This window comes from Manis pentadactyla, chromosome 2 (genome assembly GCF_030020395.1).
Source record: "Manis pentadactyla isolate mManPen7 chromosome 2, mManPen7.hap1, whole genome shotgun sequence".
Lineage (NCBI taxonomy): Eukaryota > Metazoa > Chordata > Mammalia > Pholidota > Manidae > Manis > Manis pentadactyla.
The window spans coordinates 150,294,378-150,308,364 of NC_080020.1; the positions used below are offsets into that span (position 1 = coordinate 150,294,378).

Below are 13,987 nucleotides of genomic sequence, written 5' to 3' on the forward strand. Positions count from 1 at the left end.
CATTAATCACTCAGATTCACTGAATTGAGGCAAGGAAATTAAAAAAAAAAAACATTTTGTAAAGATTGAGCCCGAGTCTGATTATTAAATACGGGTTTTACATTAGGATCAAAAAAGTGTATTACTGACACATGTCCCTAGAGGTCACTCTAATAACCTAAATATATTTTGTACCACAAAACTCTCTAACCATTAAGATTTCACATAAAGTTATTGCTATATATTCTGGCAATATTTTTAAAAGAATAAATACCTGACTGTAATATATTCTTCTAGTTAGAAAGGTCAACAAACAGGATGTAATCACATAATTTATTCATGGCAAAAAGTTCTGTGCACAGCAAAGTGGCCCACACTGCCTTGAAAGCAGTGTTACTTAAGGAGGACAGAGATGATGCAAATAGACCAAAAAAAAGACAGCAATCAAATATCATCTGGAATATCCGCACCTACAATAGGATGCCCTGTCATCCTCAGTGAAAAAGCAGGAAGAGAAAGGGGTGTGCAATGTGTAAGCAAAGCCTGTGCCCTCAGGTATGTTAGGGACCCTGAAGGCCAAGCTAACTGTGCCTCTTACTCTGTAATCGTAGGTGGCATCTGGGTTCTCGTCACAGGCGATGACCTCAGGAGCCATCCAGTAGGGGGTGCCTATGAACGTATTTCTCCTCCCAACTGTCCTGTCAAGCTGAGCACTCACACCAAAATCAACTGTGGGAGGAAGAAAAAGGAAAGAAAAGTACTATTAACAAACAGGTAAAATACAAGATAAAGAAAGGGTGAAGAGGGGGTGTCTTGAGAGTAAACTGAAATAGTTACACTTCAAGGACGCACAGCCTCAACACTACCTATGTTGATGAGGAGCACCTTTCCAGAGCAAAGCCACCTGGGGACAAGATCCTCTATAATCTGGAAGCTCCTAAGAGGCCCAGAACCAGCCACCTCCCTGAGCTCCCAGACGGCGGCCAGCAAAGGGACATCTGGGTGAATGAGGATCTTAAGTGCTTTCAGGGAACGTATGTGCCACAAAAAGATAAGTCACAGAAAGCCCCAAGTTCAGGAAAACTGACTGAAACCCACGTACGTGACTTAGCTAAGAAGCAGCACTAACCACAAAAAGAGAAGAAATACATAAAGGTGTTCTGGAAAGAACACAGTACTGAACTAAATAAAGAGAATCAAGCTAAACTACAAACACCCTAAAAGATACTCCCCAAAGGACCTGGGACTGATTTTTCAGAATGACTCCTCCATCCCACTCAACTGAATTATGGTACTAGTCTAGGAAAGTTCAAGGGTTAGGCTGGCAGAAAGACAACACCTCTAATGAGGTATTTGCCAATGTCATCACTGCCCCTAGCACAGCGCATGACAGTGGAGGAGCTTGTGCAGACGGGCCTACGGAGGATAGGGGTCACTCCCGGGGTTATGGATGCAACTTCTGTATGCAGCACATGCTCAGCAAACCCCTGGCTAGAAGTAGGCTGACATGCCGAACAGTCCTCAGAGACAGACACACAGGCCGGGCTGCCAGCAGAGCTCACAGCAATGGGACAGCAGTGGCAGTTCATCACCAAGCGACTGAAGGAGCCAGCATAGGCCATCACTGAGGGGCAGTGCAGGGACTCACATGGCTATAAAGGGACAGACCATTATATGAAAAGGGATAGGAAATTCCAATGGGTTAGGTCCCCAGTGTGAGCAACATTACCACTTTCTAGCTGCTCCTTGAAGACACATTTTAGATTACCATTTACAGTTTGGAAGGAATTTTCCAACTGGGCAGACTATTCTTCCAGAGACTATCAAAAAATGCAGACACTATGCAAGACAGCAATAATTTTATTTTTACAGGGTAACTACTGTGCCTAAGATTTTTGGAAAATGGATTGGATTCTTACAAGCATAAAGAAGTTTTATGTGCAGTGAAAGAAAACTTAATGCTAATTGTTTTAAAATTTGACAGACCATTATATGAAAGTGGGATAGGAAAAGGTCAGATCTTATAAAGGTAAGAAAAATAAAATCATCTCTAGGAAGACACCTCAGGGTCCATCCATCCATCCATGCATACATTTATTGAGCACCTACTACATTCAAGGCACTATACTAGCTGCTGCATAAGACTCTCTGGTTAAAGAAAACAATTCCAATTGCTGCCCTGACAGAATTTATTTATATTCTGGTAAAGAAGTCACAAACATAAGCGAACAAATAGCTACAGTTATTAACTATATCAGTCTCATGAGGAAACAAGCTGTGGGACCCAGTATAGATCAGAGGGTCAGGGAAGGCCTCTGAGGATAAGAAAAGAATTGCAACTTCAAATCTGAGGTCAGCTGTTCTCAATGGGGACTAGCATGTGCAAAGGCCCTGAGGCAAGTTCCACAGGAGTTAAAAACCGAGTGACTGAGGAACAAAGAAGTGAGGAGGGGATACAAAACGAGGTTGGAAAGTAGAGGCCATGGCTTTTTATGAGCCACTCTAAGAGATGTAGATTGGATTCAAAGTGAAATAGGAACCACCAATGGTCTTTAAGAAGGAAAGCGACATGACGCGATTTCAGTTTTAGTTTGTCTACTATACTGAGACCAGAGTATAGGGGAGAAGCACAGCGGAAGGGGGACTGTGCCAGGCTAAGCAGTAAGCCCAGTTCCCAATTTTTAAACAGAACAGAAATAGAGGACATGGGTAACAGACTAAACTTTTCACTAAATGCAAACAGGGAAGGGAATGTAGCTGGTTTGCACCAGGGACAAGCACCATGTGTCACAGCCACAACATACCAAGCTTCACCTCCGCATTCTCTGTCAGCAATACGTTCTGGCCCTTGATGTCCCGGTGAATCACATGATGGATATGAAGATGTGCCAGTCCCTAAATAGGAGAGACATTTGACTTTTAGTTCTTTGTCCCTGTAAGTAAATAGCCAGGAACACACCTTTTATAAAGACAAGTGCACATGCAGGCCAAAAGTTTTTGTGAGCCTTATTTAGAACATACAATTCAATCTTAGTGCATTTCCAGTACCACAAAGACAGAAGGAAGTACCCACCCCCAATTCCAATGGGTTAGGTCCCCAGTGTGAGCAACATTACCACTTTCCAGCTGCTCCTTGAAGACACACTTTAGATTACCATCTACAGTTTCTCTGCTGTAATTTGTGCTGTTTGTGTACAGAGTGGCTCCTTTCCCACGCTACATGTCTGCCTTTCAGGGGGTGACCCATGGGTATACTTAAACTTCACACATCCCAGAGGAAAAGCAAAGAGCTAGTGTGGAGTTTAAAGTTTGGCTCTTGAACACTGCCTAGTTTTCCCACCACATGATAACAAATCACTAACTATTAATCAATTCTACCTCTACCCCAAGTGTAAAACAATTTTGCCATCAAAAGAGCTTTATGTCAAAGTAAACTATCTTTCTTTCCCAAGGAAATAAACCCTACTGGTCATATAGCACTTTCTGATGACCTTGTACCTGGAATGAAGCCCAAGAGCATGTCTCTCAAGTGGGAGAAGAACAAAACCATATTTTTTTATCCAAATATAGTCTGAAAGGCCAAAATGCACCATTATCCCAACTCATTGACTTGTTCCTTCTTCAGCTAGAGAAGCCAAATCTATAGCCTGCCTCCTTAAGATACAAGCAACCTATTTATTCAGAAATGTCTCAATTCAAAAAGGGTAGATTAGAAGTGAGGGTTTATTTGATCTTCTTGCTTAATTTTTTTTGTGGGGTTTTACTGTTATCATTACTTCGTAGAGTATGGGTTAAATACAACAGCTATTCTAGCAACACATTTTTATAACACAGGGGGTTTCTAAACAATCATTAGGAGTCTGCTTGTGAAATCAGAACAGAGCTTATTTGATGGTTCTATTCATTCTTCCACCACGCAGGATGTGCAGTGTTATACCACAAAGCCCTGACTGGGGGGAGAAAAGCACTAACAATATATGGGATTGTCGTGCTCTAGTTAGGAAGGAGGTCCCCTCTTTTGGTGTAACTCTGAACAGCAAAAGAAGAGACCAAAAAACTGTAGCTTCCCTAATTCTTTCATAATTCCTTTTACTTCAGCTCATTTTTTGTTCTCTCACTTTCACAAACCCCCTTCTTACACTTCTACAGGTTTCTCTTAGCAACGAACATAAATACCCACATGTTCTCAAACAAACGTGGCCTGCAAGCACCGTTCTGCCTTACGTGGGATAAATGTAGGCAACTTCTACTTCCTGCCTCTATTGCTCAAGGGCTACTGCTTCTATGACGGAAAGTGCTGAAGGTATGTCTAATTGCTCTTAAACAACGTTCACCACGGTATGATTATTCTCAACAATGAATACATTTTTCCCTGGATGAAGAACCTCAGAGGCAGCAGGGCAGAGTATGTGTGTTCAAATAATCCCGTGCCAAAAGTAACCCATAATTATTCCTCCTTAGCAGAGATGATAACTCCAAGCACACACTAAATACTCATTCTAGAGCAAATGAATCCAGTGTTTCAAAACTGGGAAACATTTTTCCTGTAACCTTATCTCATTCATGAACATAGAACAAAGAAGCAAAGGCTGTCCTTAAGGATTGGTGATGAAAGGCTCTAAGTGCCCATACTCAATATGAAATATTGTTTCTACCAAAATGCATAAAGTGCCATGTAGACAGAAATGTAAACATAGCAGTGGGCTGGAATGAACATGCTGGCTCTGCTGGTAAATCTTTTTTGTTGTTGTTCAATGGACGAGCCCAAGGAAGCTTTTCTACTGATGCCTGCGGCCTACATGTTCATGACTCACAACTTTCCAAAGATCTTAAATAACAGCAGCCTCTGAATCTAACACCTAGGAGGGAATGAGGGCACATTTTGACACTATACAAATTAGTTTCCCCAGGTGTGTCTTTGAGAACCCAAGTTACCTGCTTGGGAGTGGCTGCCTTCCTTTCTTTCCTGCCCATTTTGCTTTCTCTTTACCAAAACTGACGCAATAGCTCCTAAGATAAAAACTAGTGGATGATGCACTGACTCTCCCAGAGGCTTTCGTTTGTTTAGTTCATTTAGACTTTGTCATCGGAAAAATTCCTATTCTAGCTGAAGTGTAGATGAAGGAAACTGTTGTTGTTTCAGGTGCCCATTGAGGTGGGAAGCATTCGCTGCATCTCAAAAAGATGTCCAATAAGCTACTGTATCAATGTTCACCAGGGGCCTCAAACAACCAGGCTTTTTAAAATGTTGTCTGAGAGCGCGTATTTATGCACCAAGGGTGATGAGTGCTTGCCTGTGTACATAAAAACCTGTAAATTGTCTTTGATGGCTGAAATACACTGGACACCTCAGACATTTGTACTGCAACTTGGTTCTCTGCTTGAGAAACTATATTGGAATTATTCATAGGAAAGCTATGTGTAAGTGTTATGTTTGTAACAGACGGTAATGAGAATTAATATTTACTGAGCATTGGTTATGTACCCCCAAGTTACATTAAATCATTTGTTTAATTCTCATAACACCGGTACTTCCTTCATAGGGCTGGTATCTAAATTTTACAGAAGAATATAACCCCTGAAAGTTGAGTCACTTTGCCAGGGGTCTGTGACCGATGAGCAGCAGGGGCAGGCCTCAAGCCCAAGTCTATTCCTCCCCTGTGTACCATGCTACGAGTTTTAGTTATTAAACAATCTGCCCACTCACTGAACTCCCTCACAGGAAGAGTGGGGCAGGATACTTCACTCAGTTCCCCACTTTTAGGCTCTGCTTCCTGTAATAACCGTAATAGAGAGGACCTTGATGTTTTAATAATGAAAATTGTAGTGTGATTATAAAAAGGTGGTTCTCCCACCTCACCCCTGGTAACCAGTTTTCTTAAGAGAATTGTCTATTTTCAAGGGCTTTGTAAAATATCCAAATAAAAAGAATTAAAACTTATCTCTTCGAATCCTAAATGGCATTTTTTTAAACCTGCAGTTCTCTATAAAACTAAAATATAAAAAGTGAGGTAAATTTACCAATAAAAAATAAAAACAATGCTTATTATTGAGAGAAGCATTAAGAATTACATTCCATCAGCAATATGTTTTAACCCCATATTCTTTATTTTTAAAATGCAATCCATTGCAAATGAAATCCAGCCAATTCAGGTGTGAAAGTTAGGGGTGAGGTAGAGGGAAACACGGTAATGGCTGGTCAATGGAAAGAGGCCCACTGGGCCATTCACATGCATGTTTCAGATATGAAGCATTAAAAACCCTCTGCTCTGTCAGGATGGCTCTGCTACTGAAAGGAATCATTTAGCAGCTGTGCCAACAGAGGTTCAGAAACTCACTCTAAAATCATAAGCCAGCTTTCCAACTGGCTTGTAAATAACATCAAACACTAAAAGTTTTCCTCATAAAAATTGCAACAGATTCTAACAGTGAATGCCCAAGTCCTCAGGATGATTCTGAAAACCAGCATTCAACATCATTAATGTTGATTTCTAAGTTTAGAGACAGGATTTCTAAAAGGAACAGCTAGAGACGATTTCCCTTCCCCTTCTCTGATTTTCTTTTTGGCACCTGTAAGATAAATTCGGGGGAATACAGAAAATAGTTTTTTGTTTAAGTCTACTTTCTTTAGATACCTGCCAGGGTCAAAACCATGACAGAGCTTAAACTGTCAAGCCTGCTAGATATACAGATCCCTTGGCTGCCAGGAAATGAATAATCTGTAGGATTATCTAATGCAAAGAACTACTTCAGGCTGGGAAAGTGAAAACGGAAAGACAAGACCACCCTGGGGGCGCCCCAGCCACACCCCCTCCTTACCCTCAGGATCTCTCTGGAGATGTAAGCTATCCAGTCTTCTTTGAGTGTGTTCCCTTTGGTGTTCTTCACAAGGTCTGTGATGGACCCAGCCCCACAGAACTCCATGACAAGCTACAGGGCAGATAAGATACATGTGACTGACACAGCCCAGCAGTCAGAGGGAGCATCAGAGAATTCAGGACACGCCCGAGGGAGTTGGGAAAGCACAGTCTAACCTCCTCTGCCTTCCCTAGGTGCCTGGGCACGTGATCATTCTGGAGGTATCCAAACTGTTGAGAGCTCATTTCACCATCCAATTTCTTCACTGAGTGGATGTGGTCCACAGACGGAGCGTTCTGACGCTCTGTACCTCTTGAGCTCATGGGCACAGGAGGATCATTTTGTTTTTAATCAATGCTAACAATCAGAAATCTGATGTAAACACTCTTGGACATTTCTTCTCATAGTCAAAGATGTTCTACTTTTCACACATTATGATTCTCCAACTATTTTATATTAACTGGGTTTGGGGCAAGAGAGAAATGCTATGTTTAAGCAGCACGTAATTTTTGAAAACACATGATTTACAATACCTAAGTGTTTAAATAATATGAACAGAAATATATTTTTAAAGAACCTAAAAAATGAACTGAATTGAACTACTCTAAAATCTTAACTTTGATTGGGTTTGGGCAACAGAAACAAAGCTAAGTGTTTCCCTTTTGCCTTCTCAATTTTGCCAATTTTCTATAATGGTTTTTAAGAAAATTAGAGAAAGTATTATTAATCTTCCTTCTTGCTTTACAAATCCAGTACCTCTGGCATAACTAATGTGAGAGTCAGATTTGACAGCACCTTACAGTGTTGTCATCTTGAATATATAAATGTGTGCAGTAAGAGATATGGTTGAATATGTCAGTCTAGAAATTTCACTGGAATTTACTGTTTTTAACTATCATTAATATTATTAATTAATCACATACGACATAGGTTTGTGTTTTTGCCGTCTGTCTCTCACTTCCAGGTGTAAAGAAAGGTGCATTTAATTGTGCTTCCATATTAATTAATTTCCATAAATAAAGTTTTTATTGCATTGGTTTTATTTTCAAGCCCCTAATTTCCTTGCTATTTACATTCCTTTTCACAGGTGCCATTTTATTCCTGAAACACAAAGTTAACCCTTTTCCATGCAATATAAAATCATCAAAATCAACATTCAGTATACTTTTGACAAAGGAACCCAAGGAAGATTCTGATGCCCTTTTAATAGAACCAAGGAGAAAACCCCACAAATGCTCAGAAATTTGCCTACCCAGAGCTGGTCATCATGTCCTGGAGGGCTCTTTTTAATGAAAGCACCATAATATGTTGCAATATTTCTATGATGAGAATATTTCTTCAGCATATTTATCTCCAGTTTGATTTCTTCCTCTTCGTCCTTAAGAAAAAAATAAAAATAAAATGTGTGGCTTTTGAATGATGTGCATGATTTTATTTTCCACATGCACAGGCAATAATAAAAGTTCCCAGCCCTTCCAGCAAAAGAAAGATACATTCACTTTATCTTCATGCCAAGAATTCGAGACTTCAAGAGAACTCATCCTTTGAAATGTAATTATTTGTAAGAAGTACATGAAGTATAAAGGTAAGGATGAATACAGAAAGCAGCATGCAGGAAGGGGGGCATTTCAGTCCTGCACTTCCACTATGTGACCTTAAGCAATTGACTGCACCTCTCAATTTGCCCATCTGTAAAAATGGGAGGAAAAAAAAGAAACGGATTCATACTCTTTCAATTAATTACTAAGAAAGATCGATTCTTTTCTGGAATACATTTGTGGGTACAAATCATCTGGCACACGTAAGGTGGGAAGGGTCACACCACCCACCACACACAACAGTTGCACTGCTCTATGGTGAGGCCCCAGCAGATCACTCAACAAAGATCAGCACTGCAGGCCCAGGGTAGACGGGGACTCAGTGAGAATGGCTACACCGCCCCCCACCTTCCAGTACCAAAACGTCACTGTGACAATGGTGTTTTAGCCTTGGCTCTCCCCCGAGATTTGTGCTTTATAAAAATAAAATGAGCAGAGGAAGAAATGCAGAGTTCATGTGAGAAGAGAGAGGAATGAAGGAAACAGATGGTGACACATATTGCCCCTTGTGAATGCTGAGAGTGCCTGGGTGTGCCTTTCTAGCTCATGCACACCCAGGGCAGAAATGGCATCAGCAGGGCATTCTGTCCCTTGTTGTGTACACGTGACACAGGGAGGGTTCTGCCAACCACCTGCAAAGAGTTTGGCTAAGGAAGCTTGACTGGTAGCATGAGAATAAGGAGAAAGCAGGATTAAGTGGGAAAGAAGAGAGAACCATGCAGGAAAGAGAAGGCCAGTCAGCCCTGGTTAGAGAAGCAGGGTGCAAAGGAAAACAAAAATCTTTCATAAAAACCTGATCATATGAATTCTCTAGAATTCCCTTTACCACATATATTTTAAAAAGGAAATGACAGCCTACAATTTCCTTCCTTTTCTACCCTGGCACACGCACATTCCACTTACAAGTGATGTTCTTCCTTCTCCTGGACTTAAGTCTCAGAATTACTAAGCCATCAAGGTGCATGTGTGTGTACATGTAGGAGAAAAACAGAGACGGTGCACGTGAAAGCATGCATGTGCACACGTGCACCCAGACACAGACACACACACACACGAAACCTCCTGTTACAGCCCAGCATCTCCAAAAACACTTATAAGGCCTCATAGACCTTAAAGCAAGTTTTGTTTGCAAATATTGTTCTTTAAGATAAAAACTGCAACATCATTAGTTAGGTATTAATGATGAGATCAAATGGAAGAAAAAGATGTCTTTTTAATGTATAACTGCTTTAGAAACCAAATATAGAAAAAACATGTAATCTCAAGTGATTCTCAAGATGGTAGATTTCAGCGTGGTCCCAAAACATGTACTAGACTCTTCCAGCATATATATAATGAGCATAGCTATCATGTGACTTTGGCAAATGATGACTGCAAATACAGAGCAGAGCTACATGACCAAGTACAGTGTATACAGCAGTCTCTAATAATTCTCATTCAAATCCTATATATATGAAAATAACAGCAAATGCGTGTCATTTAGATCTGTGATTTAAACATGGCCATGTCTGAAGTACATGAAAAAGATACTGACTAACCAGAATAACGATCTTAATTCTAAACAAAACCAGTGTATAGCCCAGCTAGTATTATAGAATAACACACTTCCGTTTGGAATCCTTCTTCAATGAAACTTTATACTAAAACTTAAATAAAAGGGTGACAATTTTTATTAACATAAGGCACAAGGAAGTATGCCCCAAACAGAAGTAGGAAGTCCAACTCAAAAGCTTATTGGTGATTTGTGCTCTTTCCACATGCTTACACTGATACACATTGTGCGTAGTGACCACAACTCACTGGCACAGGACACATAAAGCCTGCCCCTCCTGAGACACCCGAACTCACAACTGGCTGCCAACACTATCTGTCGGTTCCTGAGCAGCCAGGACAACCCTGATGGGTTTTATCAGGACTGATAGGAGCCCAACACAATGAGCAAATGACTATGGCCATAAACCAGCTCCTGCTGGATAGGCATGTGGTGTTGTCCCTGGGACAAGGCCCACAGGTAAACATGTTGGGCCCTGAGAAGTCAAACATCCCACTTTCCTGACAGGTGATCAGTAAATGAACTGATTGCTCTTTCCCTTTTATCCAAAATCAGTAAACCTACAAGGGGATCTGAGATAAAGACTACACATAAACAAAAATAACAATGCTGAACTACAGTAGGGGAAAATCAAAATATGGTTTGATTTAGGTTTTGTGCAAAGAGCAGCCAAGCACTTCATGCAGCCTGTGTGTCTCACTGGGTTGCACAGGCTTTGTTTCACTTATTTATCCCTGACCCCTCCCCTCCCTCCACTGTCTATACTGGCTAAACAACCCCCAGGGTCTTTATTCCCTTTGATGCTCTGCCAATTGGTTTCACCTCTTGACAGAAAACAAATGCTACCTACATACAATTCTCCCAGGAAAATCTTCCTGAGCAATAATTAAAGATCATGATCTGTTTTCACTAGTTTCAATATTTTTTTTCTTTTAATGACACAAACAATATCTTCTAGGATCTAACTTGCTCACCACTCTGTAAGAATCAAAAGCTTCCATAGACACTTGATATTTTCAGAGACCACTGAGTTAAAATTCATATACATTGTAACATTTAAAATTCTCAAAGGCTTAAATTTAGTACTTTCCACCATTGTAAAAAACACTTAATATGCATATTGGTGAACACTGCTGGCAGATGACCACGGCACAATGTATTACCCTGAATCTAAGATGCCACTACATAAACATCATTTTATGAAATAAAATCATCATTTACTGTCAACCATAGACTCACACTACGGCATCTTTGAAATTGGGCTACATATTAGAATCATGAAATATGACATAAGAACAGCTTAAATACAACAAGGCTGGCAACAGCTTTTCTAGTATGGCTGAAACAGCCCAAGTACAGTCATTGGCTCAGTGTCACTTAACAGAAGACTTCCAAATCCTTGTAGTCAAATCCTGAAACCAAACTACAAAAAATTTTGCTAGGGAAGTATACTGTCCTCTCAATTTACTGTTATTGAATAAAGTTTTTATGTACTTTGATATTCCTTCTGTTGCTTCTATGATTTTAAAGTAGATGGCTACTACATATCTTATAAAATAAAAAGGCATTTAACACCACTAATTGTCATTTACTAATTAAAAGTGCCCACTTTGGAGGAAAATCAGAAATGCAGAATCTGCCAACAGCTTTGAGATGTTTATAGCTGGAATTCTAATTATGACTGAAGCTTATAATACAGTGTTTTATGTTGTCTTTAGAGTAATAATGGACCAACTTCTAAGTTCAAATCTCCTTTAGTTATTAGTGAGAAACAAGTTTGGTGGTCTCATTACAACATTTAAATATATAGGCACACACCACCACCACCACAAACAAACACCTCATTTAGCCTGAGAAGATAACCGCCGGGAAGAGACGCAGGGCAGGCTAGAACTGAGATGTTAGAACAAATCCCACATATGCAAAGAGAACTGAAATTGGCAAAATTACATGACAGTTTATATATCCCATGTGTCTAAGCTGAGTCCAAACAACTTTGCCCTTCATTCCACTCTTTAGGAGACCACAAACATATACAAAGGGAAAAAAAAAATCAGGGTCACTTGAGAGAGGAGAGAGGAGAGGGGAGGTGTTGGTTAGGAAGGAAGGCCCCCTCCTGGTTTTCTCCAATGATGAGGCAGCTGCTAGCCTCCACTTAGTGATTTAATGCAGCTGATGCCAATTAGCATTCTGGACTCCAACCAGTGGGAGCAATCTCTCTTAGAAAAGGTCTTTGGGGCTGGGATGTGACTAGGACTTTTCTGTTGCCTTCCTTGGCTGCTAGAGAATGGGGGAGGGGAGAACATCTGAATAGCGGCAATTTTCAAAAGCAGCTATGGGTTTGTAAATTGGTCCTATGACAAGCCCTGCCCATGCCACCATCGGAGCACACAAAAGTGGGTATTATTAGTGAGGGTTTTTTCCCCTTTAAAGGCTCCTTAAAATGTTGTTTAAACTCTTGTTACCAAAATTCTCTCTCCCTCCACTGATGGCAGCAACTATGTGAGGACAAGCCGACTTTAGATAAGCCAACTGGGTGGATCCAAGGGGTCTGAGAAATGTTCTGAGCTAATTGGCTCTCCTCCCAGCATACCCTCCTCATAGAATCAAGTCTAGTCACAAACAGTTAACAAACAAGGAAGAACAATTTATTACTCACTTTATCTTTCCAAGTTCAGGAGAGGACTAAAAAAATGAAATATGCAAGTATCTGGCAGATTTCACCACCAAAATGTATAAATGAATATATACTTAGAAAGAAAATATCTATTTTTTAAAAAGTTTACTGTGAACTAGTAGAAAAATTAGAACAGATCTTTTTACCTGGCAAATCCCAGTTACACCTGACAGTACTATTTAGTACCTGTCCTGCCTGAAGGGTTCAGCCCACCAGCAAGTTCACTATGGATCAGTGAAACTGAGAAATGACAACAGAACATTCTTGGGGTAAAAGGGTTTATACCCAGTTTTATTCTCAGGACAGTAGGTTGGGCACTAGAATCACATCTGCATCCAGCAGTCTGCAGATACATAGTCTACCTCCATCTCTGCCTCTGCCCAGACCACTGGGAAGACCTCTTTATATAGTGACTAGGTCAATAGCTAATTGCCTAGAGTGTGGAAGCAGTAGCCTAGCAGTAGGCCAATTACATCATCAAGTAGTTTAGGATCAGGTGAGGATCCTGGCCAGAGGAATTTCCATTTTTCCACAGTGCCACACCAAGCTGAATTAAACAAAATTCATTTTTTTAACTCAGACATATGACAAGTTACACAACTTTAAGTCACTGACAATTCAAACAAAAGGTGAACAGACTATGCAGAAGGAAGACTGTAGAACAAAATTAAGGTTACAGGATCTGGTCAAAGGAAGGAATGACATCTTTAAAATTAATCAGTCCCCATCTCCCAAGATCAATCAGTCCCAGAATAAAAACCCAATAGAAAAATGGCAAAATCAACATAACTCAAATGGAAATCAGACACTCATGACATCTTACTCAAGAAAAAACACCGTTTTGAACACATTTCAGGCAAGACATGCTCTCTATTTTTGTTACTCAATCAGTGAACTTCCAGGATTCCAAAGTCAAAGGGTAATGGCCCTGAAGGCCTTAACTTGCTCTGTGTTTTCTGTTTACAGGCACCATCTAAAACTTTTACTTGACATAATGACATCTGAGCCCTCCATCTCCTCCATCTCTGTGAAGTCTGCCAGAATACATTACTTACTCTATTTTCAGTGAGATCATGTCATTCAATGGGTATCTAGAAACAGTGTGATAAGGAGAATTACACAGTAAAACCATTCACCTGGAAGGGCATGGAGCAGTGGGTGATGGGGGAAAACATGAGACTGTGACCAAATAATACAGGATGCTGAGTACGATTCCCTCCCTTTTCCTCAGTATCACTCAGTCATGATAGCCTTGGGGGGCAGTGCTTCCATGTCTGACACCAAGAACCACAAGGAGACCCAAATACATCTCTGTGACAGCCC

General features: G+C 40.5%; 1 protein-coding gene across 50 annotated transcripts in view; it reads right to left on the reverse strand.

Moving 5' to 3' along the window:
* MAP4K4 (mitogen-activated protein kinase kinase kinase kinase 4) overlaps positions 1–13,987 on the reverse strand; it is a 197,964-nt gene that overhangs the window by 60,964 nt on the left and 123,013 nt on the right. For all 50 annotated transcript variants that reach the window (XM_057496893.1, XM_057496902.1, XM_057496894.1 and 47 more), the window contains 4 exons: positions 8,090–8,215; positions 6,799–6,909; positions 2,784–2,874; positions 578–708 (listed from right to left, as the gene is read on the reverse strand). In XM_057496893.1, the coding sequence (XP_057352876.1) occupies positions 578–708; positions 2,784–2,874; positions 6,799–6,909; positions 8,090–8,215 (459 nt within the window). The remainder of the gene's footprint in view (positions 1–577; positions 709–2,783; positions 2,875–6,798; positions 6,910–8,089; positions 8,216–13,987) is intronic.